This window comes from Onychomys torridus, chromosome 4, assembly GCF_903995425.1.
Source record: "Onychomys torridus chromosome 4, mOncTor1.1, whole genome shotgun sequence".
In the NCBI taxonomy this organism is placed as follows: domain Eukaryota; kingdom Metazoa; phylum Chordata; class Mammalia; order Rodentia; family Cricetidae; genus Onychomys; species Onychomys torridus.
Window position 1 is genome coordinate 123,032,250 of NC_050446.1, and position 17,667 is coordinate 123,049,916.

General features: G+C 47.9%; 1 protein-coding gene across 1 annotated transcript; it reads right to left on the minus strand.

The window, feature by feature from the left end:
• Positions 1 to 3,310: 3,310 nt before the first annotated feature.
• Actr5 (actin related protein 5) lies at positions 3,311 to 17,056 on the minus strand. Its single transcript, XM_036186634.1, has 8 exons — positions 16,458 to 17,056; positions 15,479 to 15,708; positions 13,191 to 13,360; positions 8,431 to 8,648; positions 7,659 to 7,859; positions 5,700 to 5,816; positions 4,949 to 5,069; positions 3,311 to 3,372 (listed from the first exon to the last, which is right to left on the minus strand). Exons 1-7 carry the CDS (start codon positions 16,830 to 16,832, stop codon positions 4,998 to 5,000), a joined length of 1,383 nt encoding a protein of 460 aa, XP_036042527.1. The 5' UTR covers positions 16,833 to 17,056; the 3' UTR covers positions 3,311 to 3,372; positions 4,949 to 4,997.
• Positions 17,057 to 17,667: the final 611 nt, after the last annotated feature.

The following is a 17,667-nucleotide window of genomic DNA, read 5'->3' on the forward strand; positions in this document are numbered from 1 at the left end:
TTCACCAGCTCCACTTCCACTGGCTCCGGAGCCTCTCCCGGAAGTCTGGGTCTCTGAGGCACGTGAGGCCTGCTTAGGCAGGCGGATGGGGACGTAGGTGTTGGAGGCACAGTGCTCCTTGAGGTATTCGCCCCCCTTTTCTTCATAGTCCTTCCTGGTGACCCAGGCTCCACTGTCTTCTAGGTGATCCAAGGCCCAGTCACGTGCACCATACCAAGCATCTAGCACAGGGTTGGAGGCAAGCTGAACCTGGAACAAGAAACAGACACACTCTAAAAAGGTATCTCTACAAGAGCTCTAGGCCCAGGAAGGAAGGTTCTGCAGGCTCGGGCACACCTCATCCCTGAATCATCAGAAACATGAAGAAGGGCCTGGGAGGTGCCTGCATTGTGCAGAACAGCCCCAGCACCCTCCAGACAAAGTTAAGCCAACATGCACAGTCTCTTGGAAAGAACACTTAGGTGCATAGGGACCAACTTGCAGAGCCAGCTTCCTGACTAAGGCATGACACTTCAGGTCAGAGGGAACAGCTGCCAGGCCCCTGCTCTGTGATGCTGACAATCACAAACTATCACAAGGAGAGGGTGACCTGGAGGTCACTGATGCAGGGTAGCTCTGGCCATGGCAGCCAGAGAACCTGGGAGAAACCACAGTAGAGCCGGGTGACCAGGCAATCTATGACACTGCCAATGCTCACAGGCAGAGCAAGGCTGAGGTCAACAGCCACCTGAGGCCCTCGTCTAGCCTGACCTGACGGTCGCAGTAAAGCCCTTGCTTTGAACAGGTCTCTGACCTCAATTCCCACCCCACTTCCTCTGCCAACCACAGTCCTAAGCTCCACTGGCACCTCTGGAGTATCTGGAAAGCAAGCACAGGCCACACAAAGAAGCACAGGCGGGCACAGGCTGTGGACCACAGAGGCAGCAAGGTGCAAGCCTGGAACTGGCAGAGTGGCACATCTGGGAGATAAGAACAATGAACTCCATGCCAACCTGAGCACAAAGCAAGACCCAAGCTCAAAAGAGAAGAGAGAGAAGGATGAAAAGGAGGAGGGGAGAGGAAGGAGGAAAAAGAAAAAACCAGAAGTAAGTGCACGCTTGGGCACGAGACAGCAAGGACCTGTGCAAAGGAGCCTTCCTATCTGATGAGATGAGAGCCCTGCTCTGCCTTGGAAAAGCTGGCGAGTACAGGCCTGGTACTCTGCCTGATACAGAATATCTAGTAAGTGGCAGCTACTGTGACTAATAAAAACTGCAGTGATACCCGCGGTCACAGCAGAGTGCTATACAGCTATGAAAATAATGCTTTGGGAAGTCACAAACTGACAAACCCACAGTAATACGGAAGGGAAAAAAGCAACAAAACAAGCTATCAATCGTCTTCCTGTTGGTTAAAATTATAAACAGGACAAGAATATGTCCTACAAATAGACAAATAATGTTGGTCACAAGATTTATTTATTGCATGTGTGTCTATGTACCATGTACATGCCTGGTGCCCATGGAGGCCAGAGAGGCACTGGATCCCCAGCAACTTGGCCTACAGACAGTTGTGAGCCATCATGTGGGTGCTAGGAATCAAACCCAGGTCCTCTGCAAGAGCAAAGTGCTCTTACCACTGAGACATCTGTCCAGTCCCTACAAGCTATTTTTTCCTTTCTTTTTTTTGAGACAGGGTTTCTCTGTATAGCACTGGCTGTCCTGGAACTCACTCTGTAGCCCAAGCTGGCCTTGAACTCACAGAGATCTGCCTGTCTCTGTCTCCTGAGTGCTGGGATTAAAGGCGTGAGCCACCACCTCCCGGCCTCTATTTTCTATTGTTATTTGCTCATTTAAATTGTCTGATACTTAGTAATGCTTTAAAATGATTTGAGAAAACACAACTGGACATGGCTAACTGGCAGAGTGCCCACACAGAATTTAAGTAGCTCTGGGCTCCACCACCAGCACCACAAAAGGAACAAATACCATAAAAACAAACCAAAGAAAAAACACAATTTGTCCTGTTTGTATCATACTGGAGACTGAGCTCAAAGCCTCAGGTATCCAGACTAATGCTCCACAGAGCCCCGCCCCCCGCCCTAGAGTCAATAAATTAACTATCAACGAGACATGAGCCGCTGCTGTATCCAGCCCGTGGACTTGACCGAGGGGTGCTGGTGTGACACCCACCGCCCTCCCCACCCACAGTCCAGTAGGAAGGTCATGAGAGGCAGTACTGTACAACTGGGTCTCTCACGGCCACCACAGGAGGCTGCTGGGATGGTCATGCTAGAGATTCTGAACATTCCAAGAGCCTTTTCCCACATCGTCTTCTCCGGCCACCCTGCCGCCTCAGGCAAGCACAGGCTCACACTCGGCAATGCCCTCCTTGGTGTCAGCACTGCTGTCTCTCCTCTCCAGCTAACTCTTCTCTTATTCCACCGCGATGTCCACCAGCGCCCAGGTGCCCTTAAGGGCTGGTATTTAGGGCTTGATCCTTGGCGCTACCTATCTCTCAGTGGTAGCCCTGAGTACCTCTGACGGCACCTCTTACCTGTTCCCTGAGTGTTTAACCACAGCTACCACTTCCTGTGGAAGCTCAGCACATCCTGGGACAATTCAGTTTCCTCTACTTCAAGCCCATCCACCATTCCTAATCTAGTGAAAAATCCCCCCTCCCGCCCCACCAGCTTTCTGAGACTGAGTCTAGTAACTTAGGCTGACTGAATTCACTAACTAGTTAGTACAGGCTGACCTCCCACTACCTTCCTAAAACGTAAAGTAATCACCTGATAACACCCCCCCCCCACCCCGCTCCCCAGCTCAGGCTCCTCCTTGTTCCCGCATGACCTAAAATAACAGTTATACAGAGAAGAGGAGAAGAGGCAACCAAGCACTACAGAAAAACAAGCCCCTGCCTGGAGATAAGTCAACAATCGGACAACATGTTTCCCTGTGGGAACACTTCGGATGCTCTCCCTGCAGTTGGTGAGAATCTTCTTATGCTGAGGATGCTCTTTCTACTTCAGTATAGGCTCGGTCCTGTCAGTTAAACAGAAGAACAGAGCGATATGCAAGCAGGATTCCCAGCCTCTATCAGCTGGGTGAGGTTAAAGACAAGGCCAGCCACTGAACCTCTGCTGTGGGTGATGGACGTGCAGAACCCGTCATTCACACCTTGCTCGGGCAGTCACCACTAATCCAGCGCTCAGTGCCTGGCTGCTAACACAGACAGTGGACAGGAAGGGCACTGGGTACCTGGAAAGAGGACTGAGAAGGTCTCATCTCTAGCAGCTCCTTCTCCACTCTGGCCTTCATGCCCGGGTACATCACGTTCCCACCAGTGAGGAAAACATTCTGGACCAGGGTATCCTGAACAGCCTTTGGGTACCTAGGAGAGAGAAAGGATGCTCCAACTTGGCTGCTAGAACACACTATAGACAGACCAGGAAAGGCAAGCTCTTGGTACAACAGTCAACTTAGTCTACATGAGCAATTAGAAGATAAATAAAACCAGTATTCTGCTTTTCAGTCATAGCTCTACAATATGCATTCCAAAGATTAGAATGTTTCTGCTTTTGCAACACTTTTTTCTAAGCTTGAGGATTATTTTATTAAAGTTGGGGGGAAAAAACCCCACAGGGCAATCAAGCTGTAAATCTCAGCAGCTGCCTGGAGAGGGGAGATAAAGGAGAGGGAGAAGTCTTGCCTTCTGAGATAGTCAGCTGTAGAAAGCAGGTCTTTAGAAACCAGTGAGAAGCTCAAAGATCAGGGCAGCCATGTTTAGGATCACAATACCCACTATTCCACCCTATTATAATCAAAAGCAATCAGACTGCAATAAACCACACCCTTTCCTCGCCCAACTGGAGTGAAGAACACTCTCTGTGGGAAAGGCCAGAAAGAGTAGCAGGTGCATTCCTGTAGAAATGTAAGTGCTACGTAAACACGTGCCTATAAGAAGGGGGAAGTCTTTCACAAGCACTGAAGAATTTGGGGAGTGATCTAAAAATCATTAGTCTTGCTGGGTGTGGTGGCACACATCATTAATCCCATCATTGGGGAGGCAGAGGCACGTGGATCTCTGAGTTCCTGATCTACAGAGTGAGTTCCAAGGCAGTTAGGGCTACACAGAGAAACCCTGTCTTGAAAAACAAAAACAAAAACAAAAACAAAAAAAAAAAAAGGAAACAAAAATCACTCGTCTTAGGGCTGAAGAGATGGCTCAATGGTTAAGAGTACATACCACATACACACTGGTTATCCTTCCAGAGGACCTGGCTTCAATTCCTAGCACTCACATGCTAGATAACAACCATCTGTAGCTCTGGTTCCAGGGGAGCCAATGCCCTCTTCTAAGTTTCAAAGCACTAGGCACACACACAGTCCACATACAGACATGCAGGCAAAACACTCATACACTCACACAGACACACAGAGACACACACACACATTTTTTTTTCTCAAGAGTACACACTGCTATTTTTTTTTTTCTCAAGAGTACACACTGCTATCTTTGCAAGGGACCCAAGAGGTCCCTGCACTCATGTATACATAACATCACCCCCAATTAAAAATTAAATTAAATGTAAAAAATCACTAATCTTGCTGGGTATGGTAGTGAACACTTATGATTCCAGCTGCTATGGAAGCTTCAAGACCATTGAGTACATAAGAGGACCCTATCTCAATGAATACATGTAAACAATCACTGTTTTTAGCAATGTCAAGGTTTACATGAAGCCAGGTGCACTGTCTCTGTTGCTCAGACCCAGAGGTTCACTCTGCAGAGCTCACAAACGAATGGAGCTCCCACCGGCTCCGCCTGCAGGCCTGGGTCGGAACAGACTGCCTGAGTAGAGCCAGCAGTGGGGAGAGCTGCAGATCTTCCCAGCATCCATCAGTCACCTTTCCCATGCAAAACCCAGAAGAGGCTCAGGTGAGGATGGGGTGGCATCACTGCTCACCTGTCCAGGACGTAATGAAGGGTCTCTGCAATCCCCGCCTGCTCTTCTCCTATGAGAGACGGTTGGAAAATAATCTCTGGAGCACGAATCCTCTCCGTCCCAACAAACAGCTGATGGTAGGCTGCCAAGTTAAACACGGGCTTCAAACCCAAGGTTTAAGAGATGTTTTTAGGCTATAATGGCAATTCCCTCAGCTATCAGTTTTCTCAAATCGTGTCTCTAGCCCAGCTTCCCTATGCAGGCCAGAACCGCCCCTTGCCAACTCTCCCCACTTCCAGATTCTTCCTTCTACCTACGCTCAACCTCAGAATCCCCATACACTGTGCTGTGCCCAGGATGCAGGAGGGGACTCTGGAGCTCGGCAGTCAAGAGGCCCAGAGGGGAACCTTGTCTCTACCCATCCTGGCTAGCACCTCCTCCCACCGAAGGCTCAGATACAGTCAGTTTGTCTTGCTGCCACCATCATGACAGGAGGCACAGACCCCAGGAAGGATGATGATATTGGCTAAAATGTAAAGGGAACCAATGACACCCAGTCACTAGACAGACAGCTCTGTTGTCAGCCACTCACATTCAGGGTGGCCCCAGCCCCTCAACCACCCACCGGGGAAGCCTCTGACTGCTACTGAGAGTACTGGTGCCCTTGCTGAAGCACCACTGGGGTTCCAAAGCTCCCAGAGAAGCAGACTGGGCCAGTCATTATGCCAGCGACTTCAAAGTGTACGTGTGGTCTTGGTAGCAGTAGTCAAACCTGGACTGTGGTGACCGGCTTCTCCACTTCGGGCGCTTCCTCTGAGAACAAGGGCTCGAAATCATTGATATTCTCCACATCCTCCAAGGAGGGCTCCAGTTGCTCCAGGTCTGGGGTCTGAGGACAGAACAATGCAATAATCAAACAGCAGGGAAACCTGTCACCAGCAAACCTCAGCTCTGAGTCTATCCTGAAAGTGGATGGAGTCTTGCCCAGTGTTCCAAACACCTGTCCAAAAACTAAACACTCTTCAAAGCAATTCACAAAGGGAAGGGGGTGGGTGTTAACAAAAGACTAAAAGACCACCAGCAAGATAGCTGAAAGGGTAAGAGTGCTTGCCACAAAACAGACAACTTGAGTTCAATCTCTGAAACCCACAAGAGGGAAGGAGAGAATTAACACTCAAAAACTGTCCTCTGAGCTTTATGCTTGTGTGCTATAGCACACTGAGCTCAGGTCCTCTCAGAGAGCAGTAAGCTCTTAGCAGCTGACCACCTCTCCAGCCCCCACAGTACTGTTTTGACAGTCTCCCCCTGGACTGGCTAGCCTGGCTGGCCAGCGAGCTCTGGGGTCCTCCTGTCTTAGCCGCCCCAGGGCTTGGATTACAGGCACACTCCACCATGCCCAGCCCGAGTACTGGGGATCCAAACTCAGTCCTCATGCTTGAGCAGCCAGTCATCTCCCCAACCCCTAAAACAAGCTTTTGGGATACATCTGAGACCTTCCCCTGCCTACAAAGATCCACTGTATGTCTCCAGAGCACAGACGAGGTTCAGAAGTACTGTGTCGAGACAGAGGGATGCTGAAACACCTGCAGGAAAAGAAACATGGGAAAGCAGATCTCCAACAGCCCCAGATCCTACTTGCAGTTGCTTATTTTTCTTTTCGATTCAAAACCCGCTGTCTGCATCTGACCCTGTGGTACTTCCAAGTCTTACTAATATGTTAATGGATGAATGCACAACAGACAACATGGTTTTGAGTTCCAGAAAGCCAGCTCTGGTCTGAACATAGCATGAAGCCTGGAAAAGCAAATGAAAATGCCCAATGGTTCAGTGGAAGTTGGTCTGGGGTGCCTGGTGACAGTGAGGGGAGCAGAGGTCCCCTCTTCCCTAGACTGTAGTATCCAGAGCAAGCCACCTGGTCCCATACTTATGCAAAGCAGTGGTCTCAACATTGGCCACTGTAAAGTTAAAGCACTGGTCAACAGAACTACTGAAGGTACTCGGCATCCTACAACATCAACTCAGCCAGAATTTAATTCCTATGTAAAAATAAATACATCCTTCTCAGTAGCACGCAACTTTGCTTTCATTTAGTAAATGGCAAAACTGCACCTACACACCTGAGTTATATAAAAATTTCTCTGGGTTCAGCAGGGTGGTGAGCAGAAAAGGTCTGAAAAGGCTGCTCTCGAGCAGGCAGTGGGCAGGGGATGCAAGACTGAGAGCGGACACTATGGTGAAGTTCCATCTGGGAACCTGCGCTGTAACAACAAGCACCACACTGACTCAAACACAGCTGTGACGTCACCCATGTGCACCCCTGTACCCAGTGTCAAACTGCACCGACCCTGACTTTTCCACGGCACCGTCCATATCTTTCTAAAAACACCAGTAATAAAGAATTTAAAGCAAGCTGTCTTGATGGCTGGAGAGGTAGCTTGATTGGTACAGTGCCTGCCTAGGGTTCACGAAGCAGCCCCAGATTTGAGTCCCAGAACCACCTCCACTAGACGCGGTGGCAGTTGGGCACGGTGGCAGCGCACACTTACAACCCCTGCAATGGGGAGGTGGAAGCAGGAGGGCCAGAGTTCAAGGTCATTCATGGTTACACACAGGTTCAAGGGCAGCCTAGGCTGCTATATGAAACCCTGTCTCAAGAAGAGGAAGCTGGAGGCTGTAACGATGGCTCAGGAGGTGAAGGCACCGGTAGCCACACCTCAGGACCCGAGATTACCTCCACAGGCCCCGGCACCTCTGGCTTGCTGTCCACCACATCCACCTCGAGGCTGGCTTCCGCCTGAAGAATTTTCTGCTTAGCCTGCTCCACTGCCAAGGTGAGCTTCTGTATGTAGGACTGCAGTTCTTCTGGGGAGTCCATGTTCAGCTCTACCAGAGCTTTGTGAAACTGGTCCATCTGGCCATCCTCTAGGAGCTCCTGAAACCAGAGAAGGCACAATCTATTTTCAAAGATAGGTGGGGGAAGGGGTGTTTCTGGGGTTCCCTAGCCAGCCCCCAGTGGAATTACCCATCGACTTCCCACCACAGGCTGACACATGCCCTCCTTCCTCTCCAACTATGTGGGCTAGCTAGCACTGCATACTAGCAACTGGATACTCATTTCAGCACCAGCTAATCAGTGGAAACTAATCTACAGTGACAGACATCAAAGATGAGTGGGAAGGTGTCACTGAGAGGAGATGGAGATGCTGCTCCTCCACCTGACAGCAAGAACATGTGTCACTCTGTGAAAGTCATGAGATGCCCACCCTAAGATCTGTGTGCCACACATGTGCACTTACATAGAAAGGTTTGAAAACAACAAAATTCATCAATAAACAGAGCTGGAGTCCACAGCTCCCCAGACACCTGCTGCTGAGCATGTCAATCGTCTCCTTGATTCTGGTCTCTGGACTCCAATTCGAAAGGTGACTTGATGGCCAATGCACACTATGGCCAAGGAAAGTGGAGGAGACGAGAGCGTGCTGGGCGCACCCCGCTGCCCTCACCTGCACATACAGCAGCCGCTCTAGCCGCTCCTGATCCAGCTGCAGCTTCTCCTCCCGACGCCGGGCGTTGAGCTCTTGCAGCCGTCGCAGCTGCTGCTGCCGCCGCTCCTGCTTCTCCTCGGCCGTCAGTGTGCTGCCCAGGAGCTTGCTAGAGAATGGCAGCTGCATCTTGTGGACATTGTTCTCATAGTAATCAGGACACCGCCACTTCTGCAATTCTGCAAAGAAACGGTTGGGGACTTTAGAGAGTGAGAGCCCTGTTAGCAGTGAAGCAGAAGTCGATGCCAGGCACAGGTGACAGTGAACACACTCAGAACCTCTGAATCCACCGAAACACCAAATGCAGCCGTAAAACCCAGGCATACATACACAGACCTGCTCTGAAGGTCTCCAGACAGAAATCACACAAGGAGGAAGCTGGAACAGCCAGAGTGAAGGAAAAGCTGTTAAACACACGAGGCTACCTGCCTCATGAGTCACTTAAAACATGTTTCCTAACTTGAACTAAAAGTAATAAAAGCATCACTTCTGATGGGCTCCCAGCATTCACAGGTTTAGCATGTAAGACATGGACACAAAGCATAAAGAAGCCTACTGCTAACATTGCTACCCTGAGTGATCACTACTGTGTCTACAGCAATGAGGAGAAGTTACACTCTGCTCTCTTCTCTAGAGAAACCACCTAAAGAATACAGTCCAGCTGAGTGTGGTGATGCACACCTTTAGCTCCACTTTTTGGTCAAGGATCTCTCCATTCAAGGCAAGCTTAGACCATAAAAGAGCTCTAGGCCAGGCAGAGCTGCATAGTAAGACCCTGCCTCAAAAATAAAATAAAATAGAAATCCAATAACCTAAAAGGCAGAGTAAAAGAGAAAAAGAAAATAGTAGTCCTGAATTCAATACATTAACTGCAAATGGTCGTAGTACAGACAGGGTGCTGCTGAGGAGCAAAAGGTTGAACAAAGAGTTGTGGTGGTATTGTGTTCCCCAAAATATTGTGACCCTAATAAATTTATCTGGGGTCAGAGAACGGAACAGCCACTAGACAGACATAGAGGCCAGAAAATGGTGGTACTCACACCTTTAATCCTAGCATTCCAGAGGCAGAAATCCCTCTGGATCTGAGTTCAAGACCACATTAGAAACAGCCAGGAATGGTGACACACACCTTTAATCCCAGGGAGTGATGGCAGAAAACAGAAAGGTATATAAGGCGTGAAGACCAGAAACTAGAAGCATTTGGCTGGTTAAGTTTTTAGGCTTTGGAGCAGCAGTTCAGCTGAGATTCATTTGGATGAGGACTCAGAAGCTTGCAGTCTGAGGAAACAGGATCAGCTGAGGAACTGGAGAGGTGAGGAAGCTGTGGCTTGTTCTGCTTCTCTGATCTTCCAGCATTCACCCAATAACTGGCCTCAGGTTTGATTTTATTAATAAGAACTTTGAAGATTCCTGCTACAAAGAGTAATAAACATTTAGTGTAGCACAACCACTACAAGCTCATCTGGAGCACACAGATAAGAACTGAGGGACGCCAGTGGGGAGGGTGGTGTCTGCCCCTAATCCTAGCACCTCAGAAGTAGAGGAAGGAGGATTAAGAGTTCAAGGCTATCCTCAGATAAATCTGGGAGTTTTAAGGATAGTTTACCACACAAACCCTATTCAAAAAAGCTGGATTGGTTTTGTTTATTTGTTTTGAGACAGGATCTCACTAGGTAGCCCTGGCTAGCCTGGAACTTACTAATAAACCAGGCTGGCCTCAAACTCAGAGATCCATCTGTCTCTGCCTCCTTAATGCTAGGATTAAAGGTGTGCCTCACGCCCTGGTAGAGTGACTCTTAATGTTCAAGTAGCCTTCAGAGCAAACAAATAAATAGCTAGAATAAAAAGGGACATTACATAATGAAAAAAGGTCAACAGACAAGAAGATGTAACAATGTTCAAATATGCAGCTAACAAGACAAAGCCAGATAAGGAACACACACTGACAGATCTGGGCTGGGAACACAGCTCAGAAACAGAGTGTTTGCCCAGCATTGTAAACTCTAGTCCTCAGTTAAAAAAGAAAGAAAAGAAAACAGCAACAAAAACCAAGTGGCCAACTGAAAGGAGAAACAGGAATACCCACAATTACATCTAATGACATCAGTAACCTTCCCAATTATCAGCAGAACCAGTAGAAAGAAGGTGCTATCAAGGCTACAGCAGTGTTGACCACCACCACCACCACCAGACACCTGAACACCTACCCATGAACACCTGAACACCTACCCATGGAGCACAGTAAATGCCCTTCAAGTGTATAAATATGACTACATGCCAGGTCCTACAATAAACAAGTTAGCTGACATCAAACAAAGCCCTTTCACCATAATGGAATTCAAATAAAGGTAAAATCACAGAAAGGTGTCTGACAACATATTTCTAAACAATCAGTTAAAGAAGCAGTCTTGAAGAAATTAGAAAATGGGGACTGGGGACTTAGCTCAGTGGTAGAGCACTTGCCTAGCAAGTGCAAGGCTCCAGGTTCGATCCTCAGCTCAAAAAAGAAAGGGAAAAAAAAAGAAATTAGAAAGTAATTAACTCAATAAAAATTAAAATGTTTCAAAATTCATGGGATGCAGACACAGCAGCAGTGCTGAAGTGGAAAATTCACAGAATTATGTGCTATTAAATTTATTTTACCTGCAGGAATAATTTTGCCTGCATGTGTCTGTGCACCACATGCATGCAATGTTCATGGGAGCCACAAGAGGGCATCAGATCCCCTGGATCTCGAGTGATAGGTTTGTGAGCTAGAATTACATAGGTAAATAGTGAGACCCTGTCTCTTAAACAAAAGAAAAAAAAGCTAATCTAATATCAAAGTATATCGAGGAAAGGGAACCCACAAACTTTCTCTCCATGTCTATCTCCACGACTTCTTTGTGCCTCATAATCACATGTGCTTAACAAAGGTGTTCTGAAGACACAGCTATGACCATCACTCAGCCACCCTGATATGGTTAAGATGAACCATGCAATTGGAAAGCTGAGGCAAGAGAGCCGGGAGTTGGATGTCAGGATGGGCCTCCAAGGGAGACTGTCCAAAAATCAAAAGATTTTTTTAAAAGAAAAGAAAAAAAAGGGCAGATGGTAAATTTTATGGTCTATAGTTTTTACCACAATCAAGGTTGAGCTTTTTATTTTGTTTGTTGGGCTTTCTGTGTACTTGTGTGTGGTTGGGTTTCTTTTAATCTTTGCCTGCTTGTGTGTTAAGGACACTGTGCACCTGCCTGATGCCCATGGAGGCCAGAGGAGGGCAGCAGATACCCTGGAACTGAAATTAGGGATGGTAGTGAGCCACCATGTGGATGCTCCAAACCAAACCCAGGTCCTCTGCAAGAGCAAGTGCTCTGAGCCATCTCTCCACCCTCTAGGTTTGTTTCTTTTGAAACAGGGTCTCATATAGTCTATGCTGGCCTCAAACTCACTGTGGGGCAAAGATGACCTTACATATAGGATCCTCCTACCTCTACCTCCCAGGTGTGCTGGGACTGCAAATCTGTTTCTGATTCATTCTAAGCTAGGGATGGAACCTAGGACAGCAAGTAATCTACAACTGAGCTACATCCCCACTCTCAATCTTTTTTTACATTTGTCTGTATATGTGTATGTGTGCACATGTGCAGAGGCATATGCACATCATGCATACATGTGAGGACAGAGGACAACATAGCTAAAGTTGGTTCCCTCTTTCCACCTTGTGGGTTCTGGAAGCAAGCACGTTTACCCAATGAGCCATCTCACAGGCCTCCCTTTCTTTCAAAGGTGTCACATTTGGATGCAGGCAGTACTCCTCCTACCTTGTAGCACTCTGTCCTTAGAGTGTACTAAATAAGCTTCCTGTTCAAAGACTAAAAGTCAAATAAAGGAATTATATTACTTTTGCTTTTCTAAAGCTTAGCAGCAGTCAGCTGAAGGCCAACACCTTTAATGACCACAAGAAAACCCAGTCCCACACTGGGGGAAAAAGCTGTCTTAATAGAGCTACTGACCATAGCTGTTGGTTTTATCTGAATTGTACATTTATAAGGAAGACATTATTCATCACATCTGTGTAATAAGCAATAGTATATCGAAGTAAAGTACAATCAGAAGCTCAAGATACTTAGAGGCCAAGGCAGGAACATCAGGACCTGAGGTCAAGTAGTGGCCAGTCTGGGCTCTATAAGGAGACTGTCTCAAAAATAAAAATTCAAGATACGCTGAAACCTAAGAGGTGTTCTGACATCACTCTAAGGATGTTAGAAAAGCAATTTCAATTGGTCTCAAACTTTTTTTTGTTTTGTTTTGTAGAGACAAGGTTTCTCTGTGTAGCCCTGGCTGTCCTGGATCACACTCTGTAGACCAGGCTGGCTTTGAACTCAGAGATCCCTCTGCCTGCGCCTCCCAAGTGTGAGATTTAAAGGCGTGCACCACCACGCCCAGCTGGTCTCCAACTTTGTAAGCTGACACATTGTGCTTCCTCTCTCAAAAATGTGAACGTGTAAAACAAGGTGAAAGTTATATTGGAGGCACATTATAAAAGCTATGGTGTGTGAAGGAAACCTGTTTATGACGATTACTTTGCTGAATAATCTCACAAAGAGAACACCAAAAAGGGAGATGGATGCTGAGCAAGCAAGGGTCACCCTGGTAACAATGTAAAGAACCCTCAAAGGCCGACAGAGTTGGAGAATTGGAGCAAGATCCCTGCATCACCTGCCCCGCCCCCTCATCACCTGCCCCGTAGTCCTCAGCAATGTAGCTGTGCTCCTGTAGGATCTCCTCCATGCGGCTGAGCGTGATGGCTGCCAGGTGCCCTGGATACTTCAGCTGGAGGAGCCGCTGCAGGTAGCCAGCCGCCTGACTTCCTCCGAGATTGATGCGTTTGCAGTTTTTGGCATCCAGCCTACACCAAAGTAGTAAAGAACAACACTGAAGTCTGTTCAGCGTAAAAGACAGAATGTGGAACATCTTGGGGAAAACGGGAATTTAATGCAGACAAAGAAGCAGACTAGTGGAGGGTTGGGGCACCTAAAACCCCATATCAGGAAGGTTCCCCTGTGCAAATGTTCACCCAAGACCAGAATTCCTACTGCACACCCAGACATGTGGCCCTTTAACTTCTGGCCAATTTCAGAACTTGGGAGGCAGAGGCAAGCAGATCTCTTGTAAATTCCAGGCCAGCCTGGTCTACAGAGTAAGTTCCATGACAGCCAGGGATATGTAGAGAGACCCTGTTTCAGAAAAAAATACCAAGGGGGGAAAAAAAGACAGTTCAACAGAATAAATACAAATTCCAAAGGGTAACTATCATGTGGCTCAGCCTGTACTTATGGGGTGGGGTGAGGCGGCTGGAGTTAAGTATACTAGAAATAACAGTGATAATGGTCAAGCATGCCAATTCCAAGGGCTACTGGCTCTGGGCCTAGGAGTCTGCATTTCATAAACTTCCTGATGACTGCGTCCCTCCACAGTTAGATGAGTAAGCACACGCACACAGCCAGGTGAAGGGGCAAGAAGAGCCTCATTTTAGCAGGGTGGCAAATCCAAGCACCCAGCTCTGGAGCCAGGGCTCGCTGGCTGTGGCACACACCTCTTTATGTGGGAAACAAACACAATGGTAGCCTCATCTCACATGAGAAAATAAAACTAAACTCTAAGACAGGAACCGATGAAAACTATCTCTGCCTTTTATTCAACTCTGAAAATTCTCATAATTGCCTAGCATGTGTTAGACAATATAACCTAAAATAAAGGTACAGACAATATGAATCAAAGAGCTTACAATGCAAAAATTCTTAATTAAAAAATAACTCCAGAAGCTCGGTGTGGTGGTACACATCTTTAATCCCAGCATTCCACAGGCTCGGTGAGTTTGAGGCCAGTCAGGGCTCTTACACAGAGAAACCCTGTCTCAAATTTAAAAAAAAAAAAAAAAAAAAAAGACTCCAGAATACCAAGATGGTCTAAATTAATGTATTCAAGAGATGAGAGATGGCTCTGCTGGTGAAGGTGCTTGGTGTCACGACTGAGGACTTTGAGTTCAATTCCTTGGGACCCAGGTGGTAGAGAGAACCAATGTCCTTATGTTGTCCTCTGACTTCCACATTCCTGCCAAGCACTCTCAGGTCCACATACATACACACACACACAAACACAAAAATATGTTTGTTTTTCGAGACAGAGTTTCTCTGTGTAGCCTTGACCAACCTGGAACTTACTTTGTAGATCAGGCTGGCCTCGAACTCACAGAGACCCACCAACCTCTGCCACCCCAGTGTGAAGAATATTAAATGCTGTAGGATGGTCCTTCTGTACACTGCGAATATGTGCTGCTCTCATTGGTTAATAAAAAGCTGACAGGCCTGTAGCTAGGCAGGAAGTTAGGCAAGAAAGCCAAACTGGGAATGCTGGGAAGGAGAAGGGCAGAGTCAGAGTCGCCAGCCAGATGCAGAGGAAGCAAGATGAGAATGTCATACTGAGAAAAGGTACCAAGCCACATGGCTAAACACAGATAAGAACTATGGGTTGTTAATTTAAGTGTAAGAGCTAGTTAGTAATAAGCCTGAGCTACTGACTGAGCATTTATAATTTATATTAAGCCTCTGAGTGATTATTTGAGAGCAGCTGCAGGACACAGGAAAACTTCTGTTTACAATTAAAGGTATGTGCCACCACTGCTGGGTTAAAGAGAGAAATAAATATATTCAAATAACCTATTCAGAACATGTTTATTGAATGTCTAATATGGGTTGGTACTGTGTTAAGTATTCCCTCATAAATCAAAATTATAAAACTGTCAGTTAGATGTGAGACCCACTTGAACTCCCTCCAAGAGGTCCCGAAAGACAGGTAAAATAACTGACGAAGTCACATACCGATGTAGGTCTGAGCTAAGCCCAGTTCAGTCCATCATCTAGTACTTGCCATACATTCCCAACAGGAACCTTTACATTCCAGTTTTCCAGTAGGCCCTAAATCAATGCTTCTTAAATGCCAATTAAATGCCACAAGTGCAACTCACCTTCCTTCCAAGATGGGTAAAATGTGCGTACACTGGTAGCCGGATGAAATGATGAGGCCACTGGAAAGGGCATTCTTGGGCATGTTGTGGTAGAAGCTGAAGAGGCTGTCTATCCCATAGGCAACCTTCGGGATCCTGTAGCATTCAAAAAGGAGCTCGGACATCATTTGGCGGGAATAGAGTGGGTTGCACACGGCTTCTGTCAAAACTATGGGATGATCAACGCAGCCCTACTTTGAAAGAGAAGCACAAATAAATGAATGAGAACAGAACATGTGTGAAATGCAAAATAACCCCAGATCCTTGTTGCAGGGCTGAATTGGCTTTATACCTCTAATTTAAAACCTAGTGGGGGCTAGAGAGATAGCACTGGGTAAGAGCAGAGGACCCAAGTTTGTGTCCCTCATCAGGTCCACTCAGAACCACCTGACTCCAGCTGCAGACGCTCCCAGGCCTAAGACACCTACACTCTTGTACACAAACACACTCGCACATACAATTTTGAAATTTTAAACTTTTTAAAGGTGATCAAAAGCAATTATAAAGCATACACTTCATTTTTTGGAAAGCATTAACGTGTGGTCAATTAAGCTTTTTGTTTGTTTGGGGTTTTTTGTTTTTGTTTTTGTTTTTTGATAGGGTGTTTTTGTGTGACAGTCCTGGCTGTCCTCGAACTCACAGTGATCTATCTGCCTGCCTCTGCTTCAGGAGTGCTGGGATTAAAGGCGTGCGCCACCACTCCCGGCTCAAATCAAGTTTATTAAGTCAAGCTTTGGCCCAACTGTTACTAAATCATGTGTGCTCTATCTTCAAAATATTTTCAGGATCGGACTGGTTCTTGTCATCCACTGAAGGATAAAGACACCGTGATTCAGGCACTAGTGTTCCCTTAACATCCTTAACTCCTAGCACAGGGCAGACAAACAAGTGTTTGCAACTTGACAGCCTGCGGTGATGGCCCCGCCCGGCCCGCCCTCACCTGCGAGGAGACGCCCAGGTGTTGGAAGCTGTAGTCCAGCAGCAGTTCCTGCAGCTCCAGATTGACCGGCACGTTGCGATCGAAGGGAGAGCGCAGCATCCAACGCAGCGGCTCCAGGCTGCCCAGCGCGTTGCCCACCTGAGGCCCCGGCCCGCCGCGCGCTCCGCCACGGCCGCGCGCGCACACGGCGCGGAACTGCAGGCGCGGTTCGGGGCCCGGGTCCGGCCCGGGGCACGCCCACCCGGCGCGAGCCTGGAATGATCCGTTGTCCAGCACCAGCGGCACCGGCTGCGAGCTGAAGGCCACTGGCTCGGCGTCCAGCACTGGATCCGGAGCGGCCCGGGCATCTCGAAACCGGAACACGTTGGCCTCCATCTTGGCCAACGCCGGCCCCGCCCCGACGCCGCGTGCGCCACGAAGCCCCGCCCCTGTCTGAGTCTCGGGGACCCTTAGTGTCGGGAAGCCTTCTCCTTACGCGAGGACTCGCTGGTTTTTGCACGTGATTCGTTCCTGGTGATCCAGAACCTTCTGTGGGCCTCTAATCCTTGTTGGTCCCGGCCGCGAGTCCTACGCCTGGGTCTAGCTCGCCCCGCACGGCTTCCGTGTGGCCACGCCTCTTCGTTAGGCCACGCCGCTTCGTGCTAACTGGCTAGCCAGGAGCCCCGCCCCAATTCTGAGCCATAGGGCCTCTGCGTGACCACGCCCCTTGCGCTAAATGGCTAACCAAGGCTCCGCCCACACCGGGCTGGACTCCGCCCCTCCCTAGCCCCTAAGTCTGGCCCCATCTGCTGCCTCACCTTGCAGATCTAGTCCTTAGCTTTGAGACCATGTTTAGCTAATCTTCTTTGAATCTCCTGTTTTGTTTATTTCTTTATTGAGTGATGGGTGTAGGAGCGTGCCCAGATGCACCTGTGGAAGTCAGAGGACAACTTCAGGAAGTCTGTTTTCTTCCTCCAGTAGGTTCCAGGGCCATCACCGGCTGAGCCAAACTCCAAGCTCTTGGGTACTACCAACTTGGCATGGCAGGTCACGATTGCACGTTAATTGACTCTGTAAAATTTCATCAAGCTGTCTTTTTAAAGTTATGTATTTCAGTATGTATATTTTACTGAACAAAATCTACAAATACATTTATTCAGTTCCCACAGGCTGTCCTCTCAAGACCTCAAATATTGAGAAAAGGACTGTTAATTATTGATTGATGTGTGAT